This window comes from Numenius arquata, chromosome 19, assembly GCF_964106895.1.
Source record: "Numenius arquata chromosome 19, bNumArq3.hap1.1, whole genome shotgun sequence".
In the NCBI taxonomy this organism is placed as follows: domain Eukaryota; kingdom Metazoa; phylum Chordata; class Aves; order Charadriiformes; family Scolopacidae; genus Numenius; species Numenius arquata.
Genome location: NC_133594.1, coordinates 6014250 through 6032957, shown reverse-complemented (window position 1 = coordinate 6032957; position 18708 = coordinate 6014250). Strand labels below are relative to the sequence as shown.

Sequence of the window (18708 nt, the reverse complement as noted above, 5' to 3'; positions counted from 1 at the left end):
CCTCGTGGGCAGGTGACCTTTTGGAATGAAAAATCCATGCTATAATTCAGTCACCCGAAGGAGCTTCTTTATTGCAGGCGGGTACAAAGATCAGCGTGTTCCCCGGCCAGCACGAGTCGGCTCAGTTACGATGCGGGTCTCGGGAGGCTGACAAGTTTGGCCATCGCAGGCTTTGCTGGGCCACAGAACAGTTCAGTCCCCTCTGAGTTCAGTTCCCCAGCTGTAAGGCAGGGATGGTGTTTCCCCCGCGCAAGCGGCGATGACCCATCAATTAATAAAAACAGCATCGCGCGGCTGCAAGATGCCAGCTAAAATGACAATGCACTTTTCCTTCAAAACGTAACCTGCGCCCAACTCTGCGTTTTTCGTTACATTGGTTATTCTAAAGTCATCGTAATCAGGTCACGCCGGTGCGTATTGTTTGCCCTCTCCTCGGACAAGCCCCCAATGCTGGAAAAAGTCAGCTTGGCCGATCGTTTTTGTAGCAACGGCGTCAACGTTATGTCGTTGGCGTGGAGCCACGGTGAGTCAGGCTTGGCTTTGGGCAGCTGCCTGGAGAGAGAGAGAGAGAGACTGGGAGAGAAGATGGTTCTGAAGTCCAAGGTAGAGAATATTGGCACAGATGGCCCCGGGAGTGGTCCCGGGTTTTGCGTGCCAGCGCAGCGTGAAATGCCGTAACAATACGGATGTAGCCTACAAATGAGCAATATTTGCCAAAGAGGGTGGCTGGACCTGGGAGGCTGGTGATGGGGGAGAGCGAGGCTGCACATACTGCGCCTTCCTTCGGGTCCGGGGATGGTGGGAGGTGCTGTTAGCTCAGGGAGAGGGCTGCGTCTGCGGGCAGTTGGGTGTACAGGCTTTTATACGCCTGCTCCTGTCTCTCCAAGGGGCTCAATTCCTTTGTGCATTAAGGTGGAAGCAAATCTATTAGAGGAAATAAATTGGAAAAAATATTGGCAGCTGCAGTTGTAGTCACTTCTCGATTCCTGCACTTGACTTTTCGGCGCGTTTCACATCTATCTGTCTTTGACCCTTCATAACCACACACGCAGCAGAGCTCATTGCCCATCGTTGGAGAGCGCTGGTGACAGGCTGTCAGGCAGGCAACTTGCTGATCTATTGCCTGTGGAAAGCTGCCTGAGGATAACCGTTAGGCACATGTTAATGATTTGTCAGCATCTCTACTTCGTTTATTTTTATCAACACACTGAGCTTATAACTAGAGGCAATATTGATCAGTGCAGCTACTGACACTCTTACTTAAATCCCCTCCTGCTCACGTGTCACATCTCGAGTCTGAGGAGGGGGAGGCTGGGTTGTGTCCCGTCCTGTACGAAAGGTCGCAGCAGCAGCTCTGGGTGCTACTCAGATATCCCTAATAAATCATGAGGATGAACGCTCTGCTTTGGTGCTGTTTTACTGGGACGGTTTAACCGCTTTCCTCTATATTAACCTTCTGTATAGGATTTTGGTGGTGGATCACGGGGAGCTCAGAAGTTAAAGGGCAGCTGATTTCTCCAGGGCTGGCATCAACCGGTTACATTGTGCTGGTCTCAGCAGAGGGGGAACAGGGGATTGTCAGAGCCACAGGAAGGCAGTCCTTGCCCTTTAGTGCTCTAAGCTGCTTGGACAAGTCCCAAGCACTGGCCGTTTCCAGCTGCACGTGATAATAGATTGTCAATGGGAATTTGTTTTCGAGTTCTCTTGCCATCAGTAGTAAACAGTGGAAGAACACTGGCTGCAGGGACCTCCTGTCTGATGGCACAGGGGAATGGGTAGGGATAGCAGAACACGTTTCCCAACTGGTTCAGATCTTCCTGTTGATCTCGCCTTTCTGGAAGGATTTTCTCAAGCAAGCTCCAGGCAAAATCCGCGAAAGGGACTCGTTCTGGAGGTGAAGCCGATTAGTCTCCAAAGCAGACAGTGCAGAGCTCAGGACAGCTTCCTCCCACCTGCATTCCCCAGTCAGTGAGATGATACTCTCTGCTCAGTGGCCCTTTTCATCCTTGACTTCTCTCGTGACTTACCTGCAAAGGAGAGGGCTGGGGATTATCCCAGAAGAGCAGGTTACACCCTTTAAACTATCTCTGATCAGGATGTTTAGTACAGTTTTTGGGATTGCTGAGTTTTTGCGTTTGTTTTATTTTCCTCAGTGTCTGCTTTTGCCTGGAGACTTTTTGCTTCTTGGGCCAAAACCAGCAGAGAACCTGTCCGAGATCCCCACTGGAAAGGCTGTTGAAAGCTGTAGGTCAGAACACGGTGGGTTAGAAGGGAATTTGGGGTTGGAACACGATCCTGCCTGTTGCCTGCAGGTATAGTTCCCAAAGGTACTCGTAGGAAGGAGAAACTATCGATCAAATTTAAGTAAAGCCAAAAGACGAGTCAAGTTCATCGCCTGTGCCTGCTTCTGCCAGTTCTGACACTAGAACGAGATTTGGCCCAGGGAGAGGAGGCCTGGGGTGGCCGGACCGCAGGAGCCATCCAGCACGGCTCTTCCTCCAATGCTGAGCGAGGAGCCGTTCTGCTGATCTGAGCTTTTTGAGAGGCTCCTTTCTGTCTTGGGTTAATTCCTTGGCCAAGTCTTTGTCCCTGGCATGGAAGCACACCCTCAGAAAAAAAAAAAGAATTAATAAAGCACAGAAGGAAAGAAGAAAAGAGCTTTGATTTCCAACTTGCGCTGCCTTTGTGTTTGCATGGAAATCCATTCCACAGCACAGGGAGGCATCAGAGGGCTGGGAGCCTGGGCTGCCGGGCAGGCTCAGTCACAGCTCTGCTCCCGTCACCCGCAGAGACCATTTGGTGCCTGAATTTGAAAAGTTACCTTGTCCACAGCCTTAACTGATCCTTCATACGGGTGTCATCGCCCAGGCAGTGGCTGAGCAGAGCACGTGAAAGGGGAGGAGGGAAGGTGCCAGATCCACCCTGTTGCCTTCAGGGATAGTGATTAAGGCACAGAAACTGAGTTAAACTCTTCCACCTTGTACTGATGGTGCGGGAATGAAGGAAAGACAGAGCACTGAAGGCTTCAGAGAAGCAGAGAGCTGGAGACACAGACAAGTGTCCCAATCTTTGCAGCTGCAGGATAAAGGTCAGAAATGGAGTATAGTTGAGGGCAACAACTTCCCCAGCAATGGCTGCTCAGCTGTGGCACAGAGGAGAGTAACTGACTCCACAGCACCCGTGTTCTCACTCCAGCAGGGATGTACTTATTGATAAGACACAGGTTTTACATCAAAAAATAAACATTTCAACGCAAATTTTTTTGTGCCCGTGGAAATACGTAGAAGGGTTCACATTAGAGTTGCTTCTAATGTGATGTGACCCTTTGTAAGTGAAATGGCGTTGTTGGTCTTCAGTCACTTCTGCTAAATGCTTCCAAGTCTCCAGCAAGCCCTCCCTCAGCGCCAGTGAGCGAGTCTCAGTACTAGAGCCATGAGACTTTTCAAATAAGAATATAGACAGGAATAGCATCCCCTAATTACCTGCCTCACCCATCCTTCTTTATCCTGTACTAAAAACGAAGAAGGGCAAAAGTGTCTTACCTTTTTCCAGGTCAGTCACTTGTACTTTTTGGTGACAGATTTGAAATGGTTTGGGTGAGGGTGTCCTAGGGAGCTACAGGTACAGGTGGCCAGCATAACCCTTGCTTTACACTGCGCTCAAAGTGAAGCCAAATCACTCTGTGTGTTTCCCTCTGGCATCCGATCCACTTCACGCTCTAGTTCAAGGACTTGTGTGAAGCTTCTGGCTTGGTGCTACAGAAAAAACATTTAGCTTCAACATGAAATTTCACTTGGAACAATGGCAAACGGAATTACAGGCATGAGATGCGGGGCCACCAGATCCCACTGGGGCTGTCCAAAGGATCTTCCCGACAGTAAATTGTCTGGTGGTTTATCAAACCCACCCCAAAGGAAACCAAGCGATGTGGTTTCTGCCAGTTCCCTTTCAGAGGGCCGTTGTCAGCCAGATAACCCCGGCAATGAGGAAGCGTTTTCTTGCTGTGTAGCCTCATTTCCAAACACGTTTCGTGTTAACTCATTCCCGCAGTGTCCCCTGGGGATGGGGATACCATGGAATTAAGGGCATACTGCCAGAGAGGCCAAAATGCTGCAGGTTCTTTTGAGGTCAGCAAGTAATGGGCTGTAAACACAACTGTCGCCATCCTGCTGGTGCAACAGCTTTGCCGGACACTTGCCAATGGACCTTTCTCAATGCATCTTCCCCCCACCCTTATAGGTGTCCTGATGTCCCTGTAAATTCGTCCTGGAACTTCATTTGAGGAAAGGATCTACTGGATCAAAAGCTTCCTTCTGGCTCTTCCCCTTCCCATAACTTCCCTCAAGATGGCATCCGACAGCCCCGAGTCGCTGATGACGTTGTGCACAGATTATTGCCTTCGCAACTTGGAGGGGACTCTCTGCTACCTCCTGGACAACGAAACTCTCCGGCTCCATCCCGACATCTTCTTGCCAAGCGAGATTTGTGACAAACTCGTCAATGAGTACGTTTCAGGGCTGCGGAGAAGCAGCTGTGTGATTCGGGAAGGCGCTAGGAGCTCAAGGAAGGGAGAGTATAGCTCTCTAGGAAGACTGATGGGAAAGAGGGGGAAAATGGGGAAGAATTCATAGGGCTGGTTTTTTTTTCCCATTGATCCTCATATTTGAAATAAGGATTTGCATTGACTTCAGAAGGAAGTGTCCCCAGGGGGTATTGTACTGCTATAAATCATTCTAGTTTCTGTGGAAATCACTGTTTCCACACAGGTAAACCCAGACGGAAACAGTCACTGCTGCTTCCAAGAACATCAATAAGCAACAAAGGAGCCTTCCCATTTCCCACCACCGAAGCAGTACAGCTCTCTCTCAAACCAGAGAGCTAAGAGTGCAAAGTGCTAACAGATGTTAAATTTTAAGGCTGCTGCTCCCATAGCTTTACAAAGCAACCTGTTTCCAGGGATTTATAATTTGGCTGTCACAGTCTCTCTTGGCTGAACTCCTGCCCACAAAGTCTGGCAGAGAACCTTGGCCGGCTGATTTTCTGAAAATGAAAAATCAAATTATTAGCTTTAAACAGCTAGGGAAAAAGAATCCCAGAGTCTGTGCTTGCCAGAATCCAGTTTGCTCACACACACACGACCTTGCACAAATCTTTCCCTGGGATTTTCATGAGGGTTGTTAGTTCTGTGCAAGAAGAGGTAATAGGGCAGCTCCCATTACCCCAAGGGCTATTCTGGATGATCAGAAGGGACTCTGCATGTGCACAGAGTCACATTTTCTCATAACCAGTGACGGTGCTAGAGCTGTAACTGAACCTTTGTGTCACCCTGTGCTAATGCCATTGCCCCAATACAGGTACGTGGAGTTGGTGAAGACGGACAGCATCTTTGAACCCCATGAAAGCTTCTTCACCCTGTTCTCAGATCCCCGGAGCACCAGGCTAGCCCGGATCCACTTGCGGGAGCAGATTGTGCAGGACCAGGACCTGGAAGCCATCAGGAAGCAGGTGGTATTGCACTGACAGCCTCCAGCTGCCACTTGGCATAGCAGCGCTGCTGCACGGGCACCAGATAGAATCCCAGGCTCCGATCCCTTAGCCAAGAGATTCCCAAGACTTCATCCTTCACCAGCCAAATTTTCTTTGGGAGAACCTCAGCTTCTCCCTTCTCAGCTCCCCAAGCCACTGTAGGGAATGGGAAGGGGACACTGGTCAAGTTGGGTGATATGTGGTCTCAGGCTGTCCCAGTGGGAGGTGTTGCAGCAACCGGGTGGGCACTCTACCTGTGAAATACTTCTAACTTTGATTTCCCATCTTCCAGGATCTTGTTGAGCTCTACTTGACTAACTGTGAGAAGCTGACAGCCAAGAGTCTGCAAACCTTGGTGAGCTTCAGCCCCACACTTATCTCCCTCAGCCTCTTTGGCTGCTGCAATATCTTCTACGAGGAGGAGAACCCTGGAGGCTGTGAAGATGACTGTTTGGTGAACCCCACTCGCCAGGTCTTGGTCAAGGACTTTACTTTTGAAGGCTTTAGCCGCTTGCGCTTCCTGAACCTGGGCCGCTTGATCGAAGGGGTAAATGTGGAGACGTTGCTTCGGCCTTTGGCCTCCCTCGCAGCTCTTGATCTCTCTGGGATCCAGCTGAACGATGTGGGGTTTCTGACCCAGTGGAAGGACAGTCTGGTTTCCTTAGTGCTTTACAACATGGACCTTTCAGAGGAGCACATCCAAGTGATCGCTCAGCTTCGCAAGCTCAGGTCAGCAGATCCGTTCTTCCTTGTTTATCCTTTTCCCACTGATAGGGAAAGGTCTTTTGGAATGCTCTGCTTGCCTGCTAATGGGAGAGCCACCCACTGCTAGTTTCAAGTTCTAAACCTTCCCATGAGCAGGCTCATTCATTGACTCGTGATACATATCTAACATGTCTGAAGCCAGCCTGCGTTTTGCTTGCAAAAGGGCACCACTTAGCAAAAACTCCTTCGTGGAAAAACAAAAAACCAAAACCCACACACCACAACCACACACACCAAAAAAAGAAAAAAAAAAAAACCACACCCAAAACACTACCACCCCCCTGCAGCCAAACAAAAAAGAACAGCTGAATACCTGAGAAATGGCAAAAAAAAAATAAAATACTACAGATGTGTACATATATAATGTAGCAATAATCACACTGTGAAACTCAGTCCTCCAAACCACTTCTCAAACAGGAATGTCCAAAGTTTAAGCCTGGCTCTGAGGTAAAACTAGGAAAAACTGTGAGCTCAGACTGCTTGCTGTGCTCCATGGCAGCTCACGGTGCGTGGATGGTGCAACCAGGGGAATGAGCAGCATAAATAAATAGGCGCTCCTGACTTAACAGTGCTGACAGTGAAATGACTTCCCAAAACAGAGTCGAGGCAATTGCTATTCAAACTGCACAGCGGTATCAGGAAAGGGATCCAGGACTTTCCAAGCCCAAGAGCCTTACTATTCACACAAAGGATGCTTTGCAGTGGCTTTAGTGTCGTCTCTACTGACTGCAGACACTAGGGGGTACCACGTTAACATACGACCAGGGAGTCTCAGGGAACATCCTGGATAACATTTTCTAAATCCAAGAACTTTAACTCCCAGTGTCCACAATGGGTAGGAGACACTTTTGTGAGTGGGATGTTGGCTCCTGTCTTAGGCAGTTCAGAAAAGTCTCTCCCAAGAGTCTTAGCTACTGCTTGGCCAGCAAGAGCAACCCCTGTCCTGTACGGGACCCCACCTGCATGTGATGGCTGGTCAGCGTGTCCCACCACTCCTTTAGCATTGGGGTTTCCCCAAAGCCTGGGCGTTTAAATATCTGAATGAAACCAGGGCAGCGTAATAGCCTGGGGTGGGGAAAAAAATGTAAGATATAAGCAGACAAAAACTTGTGTAACTTAATTTGTGGGATGACGCAACATTTGTTTCTGGGGATGCAAAGATCCTCTAGTGCATCGTAATCACCAGGAGGAAAAAGCTCAGGTGGCTGCTGGGATGGAGCCTGGGAAAAGCAGTTCCTGAGCCTGGAGCAATTTCCTTTGTGATGTGTGGCCAAATGAGTCATTGTGCTCCGTTCTGAATAGACCTCTACCAGATACTTGTGTGCTTTGGTTAGACACAGGGCCAGATCCTGCTGCCAGATCCTACAGAACCGCATTCCTGTATCTTGTAAGGGAAATAATAATAATAATAATTAAATAAAAAATAATGATCACACTTAGCTCATTGTCTTCCTCTGGTAGAGAGGCAGAAGCCCCAGTTTACATTTTCCAGACTCTGAGCCGCTCTCTGTCCTTTGCAGGCACTTGGATATCTCCCGAGACCATCTGTCCAGTTATTACAAATTCAAGCTGACCCGGCGGGTTCTAAACCTGTTTGTGGAAAACTTGGTAAACCTCACTTCGCTCGATATCTCAGGGCACACCATGCTGGAAAACTGCACTATCCCAAGCATGGAGGAGAAGATGGGCCAGACGAGGTAGGAAACAGCAATTACTGTGGTCTTGGCAATAAAACTAGTGTTCTTGAATTATCACAGAAGCAGACTAACACATCTATCAGATGACACACAGTCCTGTTTGCAAATATTTCCAATCAGTGAAATCCATAGCCCTTTTCTAAGAGGAAATTTTCACCCCAGCTAGTGAATTTCCAGGACAAATTCCCCCTGGGAAAGCTGCATTCTGTCTGCGTGAATTCTTACTGCTGTTTCTGTTGGAACACATTTAGCCCTTCACTCAGGATTGCCTGGGATGAGTGTCTACTGTTACGTTTAGAAGCTGACTGGCATACAACTGAAGTGTAGCTGTTACTCTGGTGATGGAGCAGTACAGACAGAGTGAATGGAGAGCTGACAGCTGTCTCTGTGGCAGGAGACACCTGAAGAAACACGGTACCAACATGAGTGATCTCTTTTTTTTCCCCCCCCCCCTCAGCATTGAGCCAGCAAAGAGCAGCATCGCTCCCTTCCGGGGTCTGAAACGACCGCTCCAGTTCTTGGGTCTTTTTGAAACATCTCTTTGCCGCCTGACACATATTCCAGCCTACAAGGTAACGAGGCCCAAGAACATCCGCAGTAGGTACTTGGTAGAAGTTGAAAGAACATGAAAATTACTGGCTGCTGGTAGAATGGAGTTCTTAGGGTCTCGGGTGTGACAACTGAGCTCTGACCTTTTAATAGCTATTTGATAATGGAGGAGAACTACCAGAAGGCAAGATCTGTGCCCCACGTTGTTTTTACAACCGTTAAAAAAAACCATGCCTCTTAGAGAAGAGCCTGGAAAAACCATCTTGGCTGAAGGATCAGGATGTCTGTGGCTGCAAGAAAAGGAGTCTTACTTGTGAATAGCATCCTCCTGCCCCAAAGGTGCCATTTCTGGTCCCCCTGGGCTGAGAAGTGACTCTTTGCTCTCATTCTAGGCCTAATCCTACTAGCAGGGCAGAGGGAAGTTGTACCCTTCGATCTTTCAGAGTTCCCTTCTCATGTGGGTTTTCCTCCATCATTTCTTCCTTGACTCTTTTTGTTCCTCCCTGCCAGGTGAGCGGAGACAAGAACGAAGAGCAAGTCCTGAATGCTATTGAGGCTTACACTGAACATCGGCCAGAAATCACTTCCCGGGCCATCAACCTCCTTTTTGACATTGCCCGTATCGAACGCTGCAGCCAGCTGCTGCGAGCCCTCCAGGTAAGCCCCACGCGAGCATTTACCTCACCCTTACAAGGGAAATTCTGCAGTCCCAGTCTTTTCTTCACCCTGGGACACCATATCAGGCTATTCTGGAGAAAGTTCCAGTAGTGCAGCAGGTACCTTCATTCCATAAGCACATTCCTGCAATGCCAGGGCCACGCATTCCTTCCAGGCTTGTAACAGTCTTTGCCCCACACAGCATAACAGTCACTCCAAGACTCAACAGCAAGTCAGTGGCACTGAAGCTTCATTTTGCTTTCTCTGCAGCTGGTGATCACAGCCCTCAAGTGCCACAAGGATGACAAAAACATTCAGGTGACAGGGAGTGCTGCGCTGTTCTACCTGACCAACTCCGAGTACCGCATGGAGCAGAGCGTGAAACTGCGGCGCCAGGTCATCCAGGTGGTGCTGAACGGCATGGAGTCCTACCAGGAGGTCACAGTAAGAGCAGCCCAGTTTTCTTTGGCTCCCACAGTCCTCCTTCCCTATATTAAGTCTTTAACCCAGTGGTAGCATCTGGGACTTCTAAGCCTCCAGGTTGTGAGCCAAGGCAGACTCCAGAGCAGCTATTGCCCAGATCTGTTCCTTGCCTTCACTCAGTGATAACATGCAGGGTGCTCCTTATCCACGCGATGTTCTCCAGAGCAAAGGGAAAGCAAGGCTCCTTTTTATCTGATGATAGCGGTCAAAGAGTGTATACAACACACACCACAGATATCCAGCACTGACTGTGGGGTGAAAAGGATGTGGGTGTCGGGGGGTGTTGAGTCAATAGAAAGAAATGTTATTGCAACGCGCTACACTGGAAGCTGCCTGATGCTGTGATGGCACTGGGGTGCAGAATGGCCAGTGTTGCATAGAGAGCTTACAGGCAGTGAGAAGCTGGCTTGGAAAGCGATGGCATTGGGTGATAGTGTGGCCCTGTGAGAACAGAGTGACAGGGAGACAGAAGAGGGTACTGACAGAGCCTGGCTAAAGCACAGCACTAGATGGGAGGGGAGTAACAGAAATCTTAGTGGTCGTAGTCAAGCAAGAAGATGGTTTCAGTACCAAGCAGCAAGGAAAGATGAGGTGATGGGGGTCTGTGTTTCTGTAGCCATGTGGTTTACTTTGTTTTGACCCAGGTACAGCGAAACTGCTGCCTGACGCTGTGTAACTTCAGCATTCCCGAGGAGCTGGAGTTCCAGTACCGCCGAGTTAACGAGCTGCTGCTGAACATCCTCAACCAGAGCCGGCAGGATGAGTCAATCCAGCGCATTGCTGTGCACCTCTGTAACGCTCTGGTCTGTCAGGTGGACAACGATCATAAAGAAGCTGTGGGCAAGATGGGGTTTGTCATGGTTGGTATGGTCCCAAGGTGTCTACTTATCCTTAACCCAGGCTAGCACAATTGCCTTGCAGCAGGCCACCAAACGCCATCCAAGCCTTGCAGTATCACAGGAAGGGACTAGCATCCCAGCAATGCCAGCCTTTCCTGGAACCTACCCTTCCATGTGACATCTTTTACTGGCTTGCCAGCACTGGAGGTCATGATCTCAGAGACAGGCTGTCTCTGCGAGAGCAGGGAAGCAGTGCAACCTCATATCTTTACCTCTTCACCACACCATATCATTGCCAGAACTGGTACCACCTTGTCACTAGCTCCTCCTGCATCTCCCTGAGCTTGCTTGCCTCAGGTTCCCAACTCATGTCAACCCATATCCCTCACCTTTTCAAAGAGCTGCAGAGGCCACCGCTTTGGTGCGGTTATACCACATTCCAGACTTTGTCATACAGCTCAAAACTGACTTGACTGCAAAATCGACGGCTCGGGGACTATGACATGGTGCAGCTCTGTGAATACTTGAAACACTGAACATTAAACCGGTGGGACTGGTTTAGAGACAGAGATACCAAGTAGGTTATCTGCAAAGGCTCAGAACTGCACACACCTGCAAATCGGCCAGTACTCCAGCAGTTAGTTTTAGCTCTGTGATTCTTGAACTGTTTCTTACTCTTCCCTTTCCTCTGCCCACAGACAATGCTGAAGTTGATTCAGAAGAAGTTGGCTGATAAAACGGTGAGTGTTTCCCCAAAAAACATATGCATAGAGCACTTTCTCCTCAGTTTGGCTTAGGCATGGAGATCAGTCCAGAGTGCCAGCTCAGCTTCTCTAACAAACACAAGACATCTCAGCTGATGCTGCAGAATTTCCTGTCCCAGGGTGAGGGCAGGGGAACGTGACAGGGAGGCAAACATATTAAACAGAAAACCCACTCGCTGACAAGTTGAAAGTGAATAACAAGGTTTGCTTACCTCTGGGGCCATTTAGGGCGATACCAGAGAGGAAACACAAGTGGTTAGTTTGCACTGAGCTCCCATGTCAGTGAAGCTCTGTTTCTGTCCCCTTGGCTCTGTAGTGCGATCAGGTGATGGAGTTCTCCTGGAGTGCCCTCTGGAACATCACTGATGAGACCCCTGATAACTGTGAGATGTTCCTTAACTACAGCGGCATGAAACTGTTCTTGGAGTGCTTGAAAGTGAGTATAGAATCATAGAATGGTTAGAGTTGGAAGGGACCTTAAAGATCATCGAGTTCCAACCCCCCTGCCATAGGCAGGGACACCTCCCACTAGACCACGTTGCTCCAAGCCCCCTCCAGCCTGGTCTTGAACCCCTCCAGGGATGGGGCATCCACAACTTCCCTGGGCAACCTGTTCCAGTGCTTCACCACCCTCACAGTAAAGAATTTCGTCCTAATATCTAATCTAAATCTCCCCTCTTCCAATTTAAAACCATTACCCCTTGTCCTGTCACTACTCTTCCTGACAAAGAGTCCCTCTCCGGCTCTCCTGTAGGCTCCCTTCAGATATTGGGTGGTATGTCTGGTTTCCTCCAGAGAGATACTGATACTAGTAGTGGAGAGGCAGGATCCCTGGCTATGCTAATCCATAAGCAGGACTTACTATGTTGCATAAACAGAAACAAAAAAGCTTGCATATTTTCTTCTTTCTGTTATCCATCCACCCAAACAGCAGAAAAACAGAGAAACTTACACTCAATGCATTTTCCTCTTTCCACATCTTGTGCACAGTCCCCCTTAAGCAGAGCAGCAGTGAATAGTAGGTCCTGGCCTCAATTCTCTTGTTTCACTTGTATCTTGAACACCAGAGTTCCCTTTTGGCATCTGCTAAAGAACAATTACTGACTACTCAAAAATACCCAGCCTTTCTACAATCTACAATACTGTACAATCTTTCTCCAGGGTTGCTTGTTCTCAGCGTCGCCACAGCCCTTCTCTTGTATAATCCTGTTCTTTGCTTGTTTAGGAATTCCCAGAGAAACAGGAGCTGCATCGGAACATGCTGGGCCTCCTGGGCAATGTAGCAGAGGTGAAGGAGCTCCGCCCACAGCTCATGACCTCCCAGTTCATCAGTGTGTTCAGGTGAGCGCCCAGCTAACGAACGGCTGAGCTGGGGCAAGGCGAACGCCCTGGAACTCTGCTCCTGAATCACCTGGAGACTTTCAAACCCCTAGTGCATCAACATCTCTAAATGTTCTCTTTTCTCTTGGCAGCAACCTGCTGGAGAGCAAAGCAGATGGGATTGAGGTATCCTACAATGCCTGTGGTGTGCTCTCCCATATCATGTTTGATGGTCCAGAGGCTTGGGGTATATGTGAGCCCCATCGAGAGGAAGTTGTAAAGAGGATGTGGGCAGCCATCCAGAGCTGGGATATCAACTCCAGGAGAAATATCAACTACAGGTGAGGAATAGAAGAGTTTGGCCCTCCCACCAGGGAGCCAGGATTGTCACAGGAAGCAAGCGCCGACAGAGAGAAGGGAAGAGGTATAGCCCAGCTTGGAGGCTCTGTTCAGAGTGAAGGAGAAGCATCCTCAGGGACATACTCTTTAGTGAGGGTTTTACATCTTCCTTTGAAACGTGTTACACAGGCTGCTGAATTTAGACACCTCGCCTGGTGATCCCTGTGGGAGAGGATCCCTGAGGGAGCCCAACAGATTTTCTCCTGCTTGTTTCTGGTGAAATTGAGTAGTTCAGGAAACCCATGATCTGACTGTCTGGGGCTGCCTAAGTATTTTCCTCTGAGGCTGCTGTCCTTTGCGCCTCCTTAAGTCTGTTCGCCTTGGCTTCTGAAAGTCACATGGGTTGCTGTAGCTTTCACTCTCCTCTGAGGGACAGTTAGAAACAGTTCCCAGAAATCCCCTCAAGGGTTAATGTAACTGGTGGAATCCTCCAAAGCCCTTCCTGTAAGAGGGTATCGGGTACTCTCTATTCCCATTGTGCCTGCCAGGGGTCCAGAATGAACAGCATCTAATGCCTGACATTATTGTTGTCAGAGGAATCACAGCAACCCTTGCACGTGAGCAGCCAGCTTTTGCTGGGTATAATTTTGCCCCTCTACAGAAAGATCAGCGCTGCCGGGTTTCAGCCATCCTGAGGAAATGACTGGCAGAGGATGGAAATCGGTTCCTGGACTCGGTTGCATTCGTTGCAGCTGTTTATCCGGGCAGCGTGTTTGTGCCAAAGTGGCAGGGCCGGTGAGGCTGCCAGTCCTGCCTTGTGACACAGACATAGTCTTTGGTGCCAGAATCTTTGACGTGCAATGGATTTACTGCTGTGGTATCTGTGAGCGCAGCGTTTGTGTTGCTCTGAGTGGCAAAGGTGCTGAAAGAAGCAGCTCTTGGATTTTTAACGACTTCTGCAATGTTTCTGCGCAGGTCATTTGAACCAATCCTTCGACTTCTTCCACAAGGGATCTCCCCAGTCAGCCAGCACTGGGCCACCTGGGCACTCTATAACCTGGTCTCTGTCTACCGTAAGTTCCCTTTTTGAAATCACATCCACTGCATGTAAAAGCTGAGGGTGTGGATCTGAGCTCGTTAGCAGAAAAAGCCTTCCCAGCTTAGCTATGTGGGTGGTGAGAACCTTCTTTGAGTGCTGCAGGAATGTCCAGGCAGCACAGCCAAACAAAAACCACGAGACTCACTGCGTAGGAAATTCCTTCAATATTCTGATCCTGCTGGCTTTGCTCTTGTGTTCTCAGACGTTTTGTGCCTGTTGTTTTCACACCAGGGCACCCCCAGCAGGCTGCCTCCATTAAAAAAAAGAAAGCTTTGTGGCTTCTCAGGCCGCAGGCTTCTCTTTCCCCTCCTGTCCCCCTTTATACCACTCCTGTAAGGGTTCACAAGGACCTGTTTTATTCTTTTCCCTGCAGCTGACAAGTACTGCCCGCTGCTGATCAAAGAAGGTGGGATCCCCCTTCTGAAGGACATGATCAAAATGGCCTCAGCACGGCAAGAGACCAAGGAAATGGCCCGGTAGGAAACCGATACTCTACCATCAACATCCAATTTAGCTTCAGTTTAGTTTTTATTCTTCTACATCAAGTAAGGCTACCAAAGAAAGGCCTGTACTGATATGTATGAGGGGTGAGAAGTGAACACAGAAGAGCAGGAAAAAGAGGATGAAAAGAGAAGAGTAGAGAGGTGTTTATAGGTGGGCAATACACACAGATCGTTCAGGGGTGATGGATGATGGGCACAAATTGGTTTTAGAAGTGGCTGGTTGGACCAGGGAGCCATGTGCCTCTTTGCATCTCACACCGATAGTCACCAGTCATCACGGTTCTCCCTGCTTATGTGGGCTCCCTGTCCAGAATCATTCTGGCCTGTCCCTAAAATTCCTGACCGCACAGTTACGATGAGAGGGTTTTTCAAAAGGTGGAGAGAGTCCATCACCTTTGTGAGCTTCCCCAACTTACTCTGCTCTGTCACCTTCCTTTGGAGTCTTTCTTTCCAAGGTTTAAAAGCCAGCTGCAGTTTCTAATCATTGGCAAACTGAGAGCTACGATGTCATACCTGCAGGATAAATATAAAAGAGAGGCAGAGATCAGCTGAGATCAGGTCCCTTGAGGGTGGGGGCAGGCAGTCCCCACAGCTGGAGGTGGCTGGAGGTGACAAGCCTGCAGAGACTCTCACAGTTAGAGGATTGCGTACAGTGATGGGACAGTGCAAGCACGATAAATGGAAAGAACAGGAAAAGCAGGGACAGGCGACAGCAGAGTGAAGGACAAACGTCTATGTGCAGGGCTTTGCTGATGGGACCCAGAGTTACCTGATGATTTGGATACGGGGGCGATGAATGAACGGTCGCATGTGGATGTGGGTGTATGTTAACATGACTGGAAATTCCGAGGGGATGAACTGGGAGCTCTAAGCTGCTGCTGGGGAATATACTGGTTTTGACACAAATAGAGGTTGATGTGTATCTCAGAAGACACTGCCTGCTGCAAATAGCAAACATTTACATAGAGCTCGAGCAGTTGGACAGTCCTTACATTACTGTCCCACAGGTGTCATGCAAAAAGCTTTAAACTAAACCCTCTCTTCTTGTCCTTGTTTTATCCGTAGGAAAGTTATAGAGCACTGCAGTAACTTTAAGGAGGAGAACATGGACACTTCCAGATAGAGGCCTCATCTAATGCCTCTTGCCAGCACTGTATCCAGCTTCTCTCTAATTCACTGTATATAGGGAGGACTCTTTCTTACCAACTCGCCCGTTGGAAGGAAACTTTATGTGTGTGTGTGAGACCCTCAGTAGATGAAGGTGAACAGGGGAGGGGGGAGGGACTTTTTGCACAACAAAATGCTTTCCTTAAATTAGTGGACTTTTTTGTTATGAAGTTTCAGGTTGAAGTTCTGTGTGTATGATTTCTGTATAAAAAGAAAACAAAAAACAAAGACAAGTACATTATGTATCTTTTAACCTTTTTATTTTAGACCACACAGAGAGCCTCAAATGATCATGAGCTTGAAGACCTAGTTGTGTGATCGCTAGTGTGATGTTTTTATTTCCCATTTTTTAGAAAATTCCCTTTTGCTGTATTGCATGAGGTCCTGTCATGTCTGCAAGAACACCAGTCCTGAATTGGTATTGGCTGCTCAATGGGGTTACAGGCAGCAACAAGTTATTTATTTGGTTAGAGAGGTTGGGAGACGCAACACCAGAGAGTTAGACCAAAAGAACTGGCCTTTTTAGTGATATTTGTAAATGGAGGAAACGGAGAAGAAAGATCTTTCAAGTCAATTCACTCCCTTAAGGATTTTTTTTATACAAGACTCACATTAATGGAAGCATTGCTCACTCTATCTGGGTAGTTCGGAAGTAAAACATTCCCATTAAAGTCAAGAGGTCTGTTTTGTCCCCTTTGGCAGCACAGTAGGACCTGCCAGCCCACCCAGCTTCATAAGGTCAGGGATGACCAGTAAATCCAGTTACACATCCTTGCTAACGCAGATCTTGTCTTTCTAAGGGAGTCTGTGCAACAAGGAACAAGGTGTGTTCACAAAGGGCTACACATCTTCATTCCAGTCCTTCACCACCTTTTTAATTGTGTTCTATTTATGGGGAAGGGCTACAAATGCCAGAGAGCATATTTCCCCTCTGCATAATAAGCTCTACTGGGCCCCAGTCCAGAGCGGCTTCTACCACTTGTGCAAATCCCAGTAATGGCCTGGAGCTCTCTGCTCTTTTTCAGTCTGCATCAGTGCAAAGATGCAAGGCCAGGCTGGACGGGGCTTTGAGCAACCTGGTCTGGTGGGAGGTGGCCCTGCCCATGGCAGGGGGTTGGAACTGGATGATCTTTAAGGTCCCTTCCAACTCTAACCATTCTATGATTCTATGAAACTGTGCTCAGTGGCAAAGTAATCTCCCTTTACAGGAAGCTCACTGCAGCACAAATGCTGCAATTGGAGGTGCTAAAGTCTGGGGAGTCTCCAGGCACCCTTTGGAGGGTGATCCCATAAAATAGCACCTCTGGTTCCATCCCAACATCTTCCTCCTCTTCTGGGAAGCAAAACGCCCTGTTCTTACATGACTCCCACTAGCACTTACCAGTGCAGTCCCCCTCACGTCAGCAGCACTGAGTCCCACTGAGGTGGTCTTCACCTGTAACTCCAGACCTCTAAAGAGTCAAGAAACCAAAGGCCAAGGTTTGCCCCACAACCAGGTACTCAACACCACAGTGTGCAGTCCATCCTTAGAGCACTCTGCTTGCCACGGTTCTTTCACAGTTCACAAATCTTCCCTTCGAAGGGATTTAGAAAAGATTTTGTGTCTGGTAGCAGTAAGAGGAGACCATGGCCATGGGAGCTGGGACATTTCAGGCCTCCGAGCACAGTAACCCTCGCTGCTCTCTTCCCTTGTATACGTTGCTCTCAGATTTGACTCGCTGCTATGAGGTTCTTCTAATGCTCAGAGCTAATGTTGTCGTTGCTGAGCACATTATAGACGGATCCTAGATACACAAACTGACACTTTAAATGACAGAACACAGCTGCCCTGCAGAGGTTTACTTCTTCTGCCAATATGGTGTTACTCAATGTCTGTTTTTTTTTTCTTCTTAACCATACGTCATTTGTTTTGATATTGTGAGATCTGTACTTTTTTTCTTTAAGTATTTTTCAACCTTATATATATTTTTGTGTCACTTTTGAATTGTTTTCATACAGTTTGCAAAACTTGACAAATTATACTTTTTTTGCAGTTGTTTGATTGAAATGTATTTTTCTCTCTCTTATTCCTGTTCCCCAAGAATTTGTGTCCCTGTGAGCTTTGAGACGGGGAAAGCTTATTTCAAGATCTGTTTTCTGTATAACACTTACTAATCTTCCCTCTAGATGCAAAACCTAAGAGAGGCTCCAAATACTGCCTCGGAGCATTAGGGGAGTCAGGTTTTGCTCGTTTAATTCTCCATTTAGTGCTGCTGTCCTTTTGAAGTTGTTTCATGTGACGGTGCCACCCACTAGGCTTTCTTCCTTTCTAATGCCCATATAGTGAAAGCTCCTACCACTAAAATCTTGAATCACGAGACAAAGAGCACTCAAACTTCTGACTGTGTTGGCAAGGTGGGAGCGGAGCAGAAGGGGACACGTCACAGATGTGAGAGGTATCAGAGACCTGTGTTGGGACACCTCTGGAGCTCAGGAGCTCCCATCTCAGCTAGAGCAGACCTCAGCCTTGCACTGTAATCAGAGCCAAACAGTCAGGCTTTATGCTGAGATTTTGGCACAACTACATCAAGGTTAACGGATGGTTCCATCTGCCTCAAGACACTAAAGTTTTGGGGTTTTCAAACCGGTGCCCCTGTAAGTTCAGCTGTTACTGAGGCCTCCCCCGCTGCAAGCTGGACCGTGGTATCCTGAACAGACAAGATCCAAACCTTTGTTCCACACTGTAAAGATAAGCTCTATCCTCACTGCTCACGTACCCTCATCGAGCTGTGCCTGAGCCTGAACCAGAACAAGAAGATTTCAAATTCCCAGCAACATGTAGATTACTGGAGTCAGGCCAGCAGCCAGAAAAGCTTAGCTTTCTGAAATCTGTACCAATCCCAGGGGGGAGGGGAAACTAACTGCTCTGTTACTGCTGGCTACACAGAAGAGCTTGAGTCAGGCCACCAGAAAGGTAAATTCCCGAGACAGCATTTTAAAACAAATAGCATCCCTGCTAGA

The 18708-nt window shown here is 48.3% G+C and overlaps 1 protein-coding gene across 3 annotated transcripts; it reads left to right on the top strand.

The window, feature by feature from the left end:
• Nucleotides 1–4346: 4346 nt before the first annotated feature.
• Nucleotides 4347–17689, top strand: ZER1 (zyg-11 related cell cycle regulator). 3 transcript variants are annotated; one of them, XM_074161134.1, is made up of 15 exons: nt 4347–4504; nt 5355–5505; nt 5819–6255; nt 7812–7988; nt 8446–8560; nt 9048–9194; nt 9465–9632; nt 10322–10537; nt 11215–11256; nt 11597–11716; nt 12506–12621; nt 12753–12941; nt 13915–14012; nt 14412–14514; nt 15607–17689. In XM_074161134.1, exons 1-15 carry the CDS (start codon nt 4347–4349, stop codon nt 15662–15664), a joined length of 2295 nt encoding a protein of 764 aa, XP_074017235.1. In that variant the 3' UTR covers nt 15665–17689. The 3 variants fall into 3 exon arrangements, with proteins under 3 accessions (XP_074017235.1, XP_074017234.1, XP_074017236.1); XM_074161133.1 differs by having other exon boundaries at nt 9465–9638; XM_074161135.1 differs by lacking the exon at nt 12753–12941 and having other exon boundaries at nt 9465–9638.
• Nucleotides 17690–18708: the final 1019 nt, after the last annotated feature.